Genomic DNA, 9,556 nt, shown 5'->3' with positions numbered 1-9,556 from the left:
GAGTTAAACAAATGCAACATAAACAAAAGTAACACACCTTAAAACAATATTCCCCAACAACTAATATCTACATTGACCGAAGATTGAAATCTATGTATAACACCACTGACAGGACAAATGGAGTCAAAACAGGTGAGGATCAACAATCTGGAAGGTAACAGCTAACATGAATAACTCAAAGTGAACAGCAATGATAAAATTTACTAAGGCCATGGATAAAACACCAGAGCAGAGGTGGTATGTGCCTGTAATTCCAGCACTGAGGAGACAGAGGCCATCTATCTAGTCAGAGAGTGTTTCAGGACTCCCAGCGTTGGGAACAGGAAGGGCCTTGTACCCACAGATCAGAGAAACCAGGAATGTTAAGCATACAGGACTGCCCTTTCAAAGGGAAGAACATATAACCGGTTTTTTCATCCAGAACGTTGGGAATTGGAGGTAAATTATCTGTTGGGTCAGAGCAGATCAAACTCTCACAACCAACATCAGAGATGGTTAGTAATCTAAATGACCATTACCTCTATAGTCAGAGGCTCCCCCAAGCTCCTACGACCAGAATCAGAGATGCCTAATAGCCCAAATGACCCCACACTATCTGTATGGCTGGGACCAGGCCAGATCCTTTCTTAGGCCTTAAGCTAATACAGGGTAGCCTATCTCTAAAACCCATCTTTTTATAAGAAATGGCATTTATTTTGAATTGAGTTTTGATGCGACTAAGCACCAGGTATTTTATTATACCAGGATACTTCTTCTCTAAGTTGCACTGTGCCTAAACAGGCGTCAATAAACTGGTCTAAGTCACACTGAACAGAGTTTTGCATTCTTACCTCTTCCCAGTTTGTTTCCCTGCCTGACATCTGCAGACAATCCAACCAATCTCAGGACTACTGTACTGTGTAATAAAACCCTGCCTTAAAAACTGAGTATGGCAGCCGGGCGGTTGTGGCGCATGCTTTTAATCCTAGCACTCAGGAGGCAGAGGCAGGCGGATCTCTATGAGTTCGAGACCAGTCTGGTCTACAAGAGTAGTTCCAGGACAGGCTCCAAAGCTACAGAGAAACCTGGGGGGGAGGGAGGGAGTATAACTATAATTGTATGCACAGACCTTTAAAGCTCTTCTGAAAGTCTGATGAGTTTAAAAAGGGTTTGTATTAGTAAGCATGCCATTATTTTTAAGTATAACTTCTTTGAAAGGATATATAATACTGTTAAATGTCTAAAGGGGAAAACTACAATTGTTTAACAGAAGGGAAAAGACAATTTATTGCTCATTCCTTTGTACCTTGTCAATGAGTTAATCAATTAAAAAAAATCAGTAACTTTGGAGAACTAGAGATGACTATACTTATAAACAAAGATGATAAGTATGAAAAAAATAAGAAAAATTTCTTGACTTTTTTTGACAGGGTTTTAATTAACCCAGACTGACCTTGAACTCCCGATCCTCCTACCTTCATCTCCAAAATTCTGGAAATACAGGTGTGACCTAGGATGCCCAACTCAGAATAAAACATTTTTTAAAAAGATTTTACTTAACTTTATTCTATGTACATTAGTGTGAAGGTGTTCAAGCACCTGGAACTGGAATTACATACAGTTGTGAGCCACCATGTGGCTGTTGGGAAATGAACCTGGGTCCTCTAGAAGTGCAGCCAGTGCTCTTAACCGCTGAGCCATCTGTCCAGTACCGGGGTAAAACCTTTTTTTAACTATATTCAAAAGCATCTATTGTTCTTAGAGGTAGCAACTGGTAGAATTTAGAGAAGCAGCAATAAATCTATGCAATACTCATTACACTCCCCTCAGCCACTCTGCAAGGTGACTCCTTCCAGCACACGACTGAGCCTGGAATGACCTGGAAGTGTCCAGAGTGCTCTGCAGGTTCTAACTAAGAAAAACCTGCTTTCTAGGATTTTCTACAAACACTGAACATTTCTTTGGAAATACTGGCTAAGTTCTCCCAAAATTTTACTTGTTACCTTGTAATCATTGACAAAACTAAAGAACTGTTCTAGAAACCAAAACTTTAAAATATGGTAGAATTCTGGAATGCTCTCTACATGCTGTTCTATTTCATTTTCTGCTTTGTAAATAGAATAGCTAAGAGAAGAAAATAAAAACAGAAAGATGAAAATAGCATGTATATCCTTTCTCATACCACCAAGGATTCCAATCCATGTGTTCATTCATACCCAACACAAGCTTTCCCCACAAGAACAAGTCCACACCATGCAGAACAACAGCCTCATGATGAAGCTTCTGTACAAGTCTAATTGGCTACTTGGCCCAGACAACTGATGTTGTTGTTGTTTTAAAATTTCAAGTTAGTAGCTGGATCATGCAAATTGATTAATAAAACACTGTTGTTGGCAGCAAAAATCTTCAAAAGGAAGGAAATATTTTTATTTAAATATTTTTAAAGCCATGATTAAATGTGTACTAGGGGTGGGGGTGGCAATGCAAGCACACATATTATCTCTAAATCTTAAGAAAAAATTTCATCCAATTTCACTCCAATTACTTATGAAAACCTCAAAGGGCAAAATTGGGAGGAATTTTACCATCATAGGTGAAGTTTGGTGAACATAGGCTATGCCCCAAACTCTAGTCCACAATCACATGTTGGCCAGTGGTAGTTGCAGCAGCAAAACTAGTAAAACCAGCCTCTCCTGATATCTTGAGATCATTTCCCACTGCTGTAACATGAAGTCTGTGCCTGCCAATGCAATAACTACTAGTAAAAAAGGCTTATCATTTTCATTTGAATTTAAAGCAATTTGGATATTTACTCCCACTAGCTTGCCCTATTTGTATACTAAAAACGAAAAAATAAAAAAATAAAGCCATTTAAAATAATCAGCCAGATTTTTTTCTCTTGTAAATACCTTCACCAAATAATGATTGATACTTTGCCTAATAAACTTTACACACAGGATGTGCACTATAAAAAGGATTGCTAAAAAAATAAAAATAAATAAAAAAATAAAAATAAAAAAATAAAGAGGATTGCTATGTTCCTCCACAACATTCCATAAAACTCAAGATTCAATGCTGCATTAAAAAGGCATGCAACCAAGTCTCCAGTCTCCTCTAGCTGAACACAGGCATGCCTTAGCTGGGGGGTTTCATGCCAGCAAAGCAATGCTCAACAAGGATGATTAGAGTCTAAATGGAACCAAGGCACAGGCTGATTGCTATGGTGAGGCTGACTCAAAAACCAAAGCACACACGTTTTCCCACGGCAAGGTCATTCATACCACTGGACTTGAGCAGCTTCGATTTATCTCTTTCCTGGCTTGCAGACTTTGGCAAAAGTGGGGTAAGTCCTCGAGACTTCGTGGGTCTCATGTAGCCTTTCACTGGCTCTGTCATCTTGCTTTTATCTTCCTTCTTCCTTTCACTCAACAGCTTCAGTTCAGATATGCCCATCATCTTCTGAGGAGCTTCAATCTCGTTACCTTTGAACTGTGGAACTTGGGGATCCTTGTAAGTAGTCACTACTAATTTATCTTCACCCTCCACACTGCCACATGAGAAGTCAGACTGTTCTGTTGTTGGCACAGCAACACACCCCAATTGCCTGACTTCACAAGACAAACTAGTTTCTTTTAATTTATCCTTTTCATTTTCTGGAGGCAAAAGAATGGTATCTACCTTCTTACCTAAACTATCTGAGCCCTTGGAATCTCTCTCATTTTGGTCCTCAGACAAATTAAATTTCGGTGTTTTACTTCTCAGAGGGTCGGGGTTTTGAACTGGTGCAGGGTGTTTCTCAGTTCTCTTCTCTTCCTTCACTAGAGATGCTGGCAAACCAGCACTACCTGCATGTGCTTCTAGGACTCTCAGCTCTTGTGGCAGGTTCTGGCTTTCTGTGGGCACAAGAGGCAGGACATGCCCTTCAGCTGGCTCTGTGGCAGGCCCTGCTGAATGTTTAGATGACCCATGCTGCTCTGGCTCTGATTCTCCTATCTCATGCCTTTCAGAGATTATCCCTATTTCACTCTTCCTGCCATCTGAAAGCTCACCATTATTCTCAAGAGAATGATCTCCATGACTGTTAAACTTTCCTTGGGCTCCTGTAGAAGTCCCAGGAACTCCTTCAGTGCTAGTAGAGGGCACAGCAGCAGAGGGAGCTTTGTATCTTTCTTGACCTGGGACTCCATCTTTGCTGTAAGTATCCTGTACTAATAAGCTGGAGTTCTGGGCTAGGAATCTCTCCTGCCCACTTTTTCTGGAGGTGTCAGGGAAAGAATCATCTTCCTTTACTACTTGAGGAGTAGGGCAGGGCAGTGTTTCACAGCCTGCTGATTCCATTACCTCTGGAGGAGCTGACTTACTCATCAGCCCTGTTGGTGCTATCCCAGAAGTAAAGGTAATATTTCTATTTTCATCCATATACCCCATTCCTTCAGTTCTACAGTCTGCTGTGGTTTCCATGGGAATGTGTATTTTTGTTGTATCTGTCTTATTCTCCAAAATGTGCTTCTCGGGAAAACTATTTTTAACTTTTTTACACTTCCCATCATTGCTCCTTTTATTAGGTTTGTCAGCCACTGCAGTGTGTCCCTTGGCTACACGTGCCTTGTTTTCCTCAGGTTCTTTTGAGGGAACAAATCCTGCCCCACAGATTGAGTCTTGGGGGCTCCCATCTGTCACCTTGGCAGCTGGTTCAATAGTAACAGTAGAACCTTGGACTGAGTTTGTCTTACTTCCCACAAGAGCCCCAAGTTCAACAGAATTAGACTCAACATTCTTACTCTTTTTGTCGACAACTTCCACTGTGGGTGTGTGTGATGTGTGTGAGAACAAAGAATCGTGTATTTTAGGGAAAGTCTGGCCTAACTCCCTGTGGTTAAGGGCTATATCACCATCATCACTCTCCTTTAGACAAGGCGGGCAGATGACTTCCTCCTTGTCCTCCATTTTGCGAAGTTGTACAGGGTAATTATTTTTAAACTTTTTGTTTCTGCCTTCATTGTCTCTCTTTTTGGTCTTTGCAGAAATCCAGGGAATTGACTCATGATCCATCCCAGGACACTTCCCTTCCTTGCTCTGGTTTTTAACCTCAGCTCTTCTTTCTGAACTAGCCTCCGAAGTCTGAGTCAAGCTTGACCCAGTTTCCATAGAAATCAATGGCTGTACGGTGCTTCCCACACCAGCATCAGCCATGTCTTCGGACACCCTCACCACTGACTCGGAGAGATCAGAAATAGCCTCTGGTTGCTCTGAGGAATCCAAGCCTAGCCCTCTTCTTGGAGCCTCAATACTCACTATTTTAGGTTCAGGGACTGGCTCATGTGGCATAGTAACAGCTCTCTTCTCCTTCACACTGTTCGGAAGGAATGACACCTCAGATTTGTTTCCTAACTTCCCAGAGCCTACTTTGACTTTCCCAGGACCCCTTCCCTTTCTGTTTTTGCTGTCACCTATCTTTCTCTTAAATGGCTCAATCTCTAGCACAGGAGCCTGAATTAACTCTTGGTCTTTCAGCTCCTTAGAAGCAGACAGGCTGGTTGCTTCTTTCTGCTGGGGGGATGTCTCTGGTTTTAGTTCTCTAACATTGTCAGCTCCAGCAGCAAACCCCTGTACTTCACTCATTTGACTTTCCCCACTCCCTTCTTTTAGATAGTCTTTTGACGGACTGTGCTCTGTTGAAGTGAGGGTCAAATTTGATAGTACGTTTTCTGTTGTAGGTTCTGAAACTCTATCCATAATCTCTTGACCCACTATGGGGGAACCACTTCCTAGCCGAGTTGTTCCTTTGTGTGCAGCACTGCCTATTGGAGACCTTTCCAAACTGGACGGGCCCTCTGCCCTGCTCGCATCTTGATTCTCTGGCACTGAGCTGTTCCCTCTGTGGTCTTCCTCTACTCTCAGCTTGAGCTGAGCATTTACAACAGTCTCTGTAGGTTTTTCTGGACATGAAGTAATGTTGTGACTTTCTGTACAGTCAAATTTCAAAACTTCTCTGGATACAAGGCCATATTCTGTGCCCACAGGATCAACATCTGACTTCAAGGGCCCAAGAACAGGATGATCTTTGGGCTTGTCTGCATTGTCATCCCAAGGTCCCCCAGCTCGTGACTGAAGATATCTCTTTTGCTTTGATTTCTTTTTTTTTTTCCTCATTATCATAGGCATGTTTTCTATATCCCTGGCCTCCCTGCCATGGTCTCTCTGGGACACTAGGGATTCAGCATAAATACTTTCCCTTTGGTTCCCATGCTCACCACAAGAAGATGAACCAGAGACCAAACCCAACTCAGGCAAAGGGTAGGGGCCCAGCCTAGGATCAAGAGTCTTCCATGAAAGAGAACCTTCCAGCAGCTCAGGAGGGACCCTGGCAGGCCTGGCCCGGGCTGGCCTGCGGTCACCGGGTCTGTAAACGTGTTTACCTTGTGAAGGAGAGGTACCTGTAATACACAAATTTGGCTAAAATTCTAAACAACAAATTTCTTGTCATCATTTCTAAACCGAAAATTTGTTTAGTGATTCATTTAAGTAGTCTATGTTCATGGCATTCATTCATAAATCTTTTATCTAAATCATTTTCATCCTTAGTTGGAGCAATCAAAGATCATTACCTTAGATCAAGAATTTTTTTCAGATATATTTATAAAACATTAAGACATTTAAAATCTTTACCTTATTGAAGTAGTTAAATAAACTGAGAAAATTTAAATAAGCTAAAGACCGACAGAATAGTGAACAGTTCAACTGGATCAAAACTTAGTGTCCTCAACTGACAGAACAGCAAATATGTAAGAACCTCACTTTCTGCCTAAAGAAATGGAAAGTATTGAAGAAAATTGATTTTATAAACTGTACAGCTAATAATTACCACACAACCAAATAATGCACCATCACCATCCCACCATGTGTAACTGTGGTATCTGAAGAAAGTTCAGATTATCCCCACCTTACCTGAAGAAAGTTCACAAGGCTGACTGCCAGATGTTTCCTTTTGCTCTAAATCCTCTAACAGAGAACCTTCATCTATTGGTAAGTTTGATTTTTGGTCTGCAGCTTTGACTGGTTCTAAACATAATAGTAAAATTCATGTTAAGTTTTAGAGAAACAGGATTTCAACTGTTTTTTTTTTTTTTTCATCTGCCATAAATTGGAGATGAGAATGTGTTTTAGAGAATTCTCCTACACTAAAGAACAGAAAACGAGAGGAGCAGTTGGAAGGCAGAGTCAAGAGGGTTCCCTTGCTTTCCTTTTTTAAAATTAAATGTGGAGGAGCATGCATGTTCCAGCATGTATCTGGAGGTCAGAGAACAGCAGTTCTCAATTGGTTCTCTCTATTCCCCATATAGGTCCCAGTAACTGAACTTAGGTCACCAGATTTCACGGCTGGTGCCTTTACATAATGAAACATCTGTCTTTGTAGATAAAATAAAGCAAAAACTAAAAACAAAAGAGCTGGGCGGTGGTGGCACATGCCTTTAATCCCAGCACTTGGGAGGAAAAGGCAGGCAGAACTCTGTGAATTCAAGGCCAGCCTGGTTTACAGACTGAATTAGTTCCAGGACTGGCTCCATAGCTACTGAGAAAAACCCTGTCTCAAAACAGCCTCCACCCCCCACCCAAAAAAAAACAAAACAAAAAAAACCCCAAACAAATAAAAGAAGACAGACAAACAAACAAAACCACCAAAATGTTTTTGAAAGACGGAAGGCATGATCCAACGGAAAGGAGGTTTAATTAAGAGGAACTGAAAGGAGAGTGATGGCTAGAAAACAGCATACTTAAGGGGACGGGATTTGTCCAGTGAGGAGAGGGTGGCTTTCCTTGAGAAGAGTTAACCCATAAAAACAGGAGAATGGCAGAGGTAGTGCACACACATACAAGCCACGATGGTGCTTTGTGGATCTTATTGCCTCATTTGTCAGGAAGAAAAGCAAGGATGAAAACGGCAGTGGTAGCGCAAGCCTTTAATCCCAGCACTCGGGAGACAGAGGCAGGCGGATCTCTGTGAGTTCGAGACCAGCCTGGTCTACAAGAGCTAGTTCCAGGACAGGCTCCAAAAACTACAGAGAAAGGCTGTCTCAAAAAACAAAAACAAAACAAAAGAACAAAAAAAAAAAAAAAGAAGAAAGAAAATAGAAGCAAAGATGAACACAGAATGTGATTAGCCAGAGGAAGGGGAGGGCAAGGTCACCTACTGGAGAAACGGGAGTGGACCTGTAAAGCACCAAGGGTCTATTTCTACCGAATTCGGCACTTGTTCCCTAGTCTATACATTAGTGGAGAGAATACTGAAAGAAAGCAGGAGCCCATACCTGGTAGAATCATACAAGGAGGTGCTACTGACTGTCCCTTGTGCTGGACAGATTCTAACTGGGAGTCTTCATTTGGTTCTTCTTGGGTCTGTGCATTTTCCCTGTCTTTAATTTGAACTGTTGCTACTTCTGTTTCCAAGGGTAGTGTAACATCCTTGGCTGGAGTCACACTGTTGTCCAGGGTCATCTGGGTTCCTGAAGGCCAAATGGCATCCTCAACCCGGGGAGCCTCTGTTTCAGGAGGTAGAGACATGTCCTTGACTAAGGCTACCTCTTTTTCTGAAAGTGGGGTCACATTGTTAAACTCAGTCACCTTTGTTTCTGGAAGTATAACCACTTCCTTGCCCAGAGATACTTCTGATTCTGGGAATGGAGCCATATCTCTGACCATGTCCAATTTTGTTTCAGGGGGTGGAGCTATATCCTTATTCATGGTTATTTCAGTTTCCAGAGATGGAGTCATGCCTTTAACCAGAGATCCCTCCGTTTCTAAGGGCAAAGTTACATCCTTTGTCAAGATCATCATGGTGTCTGAGGGCAGTGTCAAGTCCTTTGCAAGGCCCACCTCTACTTCTGAAGCCAGGTCCATCTCCTCAGCCGAAGGCGTTTCCACAGAGGACACAGCATCCTTTGCCAGTGCCACCTCTATTTCTGAGGGTGGAACCATGGCCTTGACTGGTGCTAGCTCTGTTTCTTTGGGAAGAACCACATCCTCAGATGGTACCAAGTCCATTTTCATTGGAAGTGCCATCTCTGTTTCTTTGGGCAGTGTCACATCCTTGCCTGGGACCATTTCAATTTCTGTAGGAGGTGCCACATCCTTGGTCAAAGATACATCTGCTTCTGTCGGCCCTTTAACTGGGGCCAACTCTGTTTCTACATGCAGTTCCATGTCCTCAGCCAGGAACATATCTGATTCAATGGATGGCTGTGTAACATCTGACAGAATCACATCTGGTTTGGTGGTCTCCTCTGGGTCTTTAGAAAATGTCACTTCTGTTTCTGTGCCTGGTGTCATGTCTGTGGATGGAGATACCTCTGCTTCTCGAGATGGCACCACATCAGTGATCTTCTCTTCTGCCATCATTTCCAGTGCTTCAGTTGGCAGCTGCTCTTTTACTGATTCCACTTCTATTTCCTTGGATAGCTCTAAGAAAATTAATTTTAAAAGATTTAGAACCCGCCGGGCGGTGGTGGCACACGCCTCTAATCCCAGCACTCGGGAGGCAGAGGTAGGCGGATCTCTGTGAGTTCGAGGCCAGACTGGT

General features: G+C 42.4%; 1 protein-coding gene across 6 annotated transcripts in view; it reads right to left on the bottom strand.

Annotated features, from left to right (window-relative positions):
• Positions 1–9,556, bottom strand: part of Map4 (microtubule associated protein 4) — a 137,373-nt gene that overhangs the window by 39,632 nt on the left and 88,185 nt on the right. For all 6 annotated transcript variants that reach the window (XM_013346523.2, XM_005347973.3, XM_013346524.2 and 3 more), the window contains 2 exons: positions 8,289–9,437; positions 6,928–7,041 (listed from right to left, as the gene is read on the bottom strand). In XM_013346523.2, the coding sequence (XP_013201977.1) occupies positions 6,928–7,041; positions 8,289–9,437 (1,263 nt within the window). The remainder of the gene's footprint in view (positions 1–6,927; positions 7,042–8,288; positions 9,438–9,556) is intronic.

Source organism: Microtus ochrogaster, chromosome 5 (assembly GCF_000317375.1).
Source record: "Microtus ochrogaster isolate Prairie Vole_2 chromosome 5, MicOch1.0, whole genome shotgun sequence".
Classification (NCBI taxonomy): domain Eukaryota; kingdom Metazoa; phylum Chordata; class Mammalia; order Rodentia; family Cricetidae; genus Microtus; species Microtus ochrogaster.
This window is presented reverse-complemented; position numbering and strand designations above follow the sequence as displayed.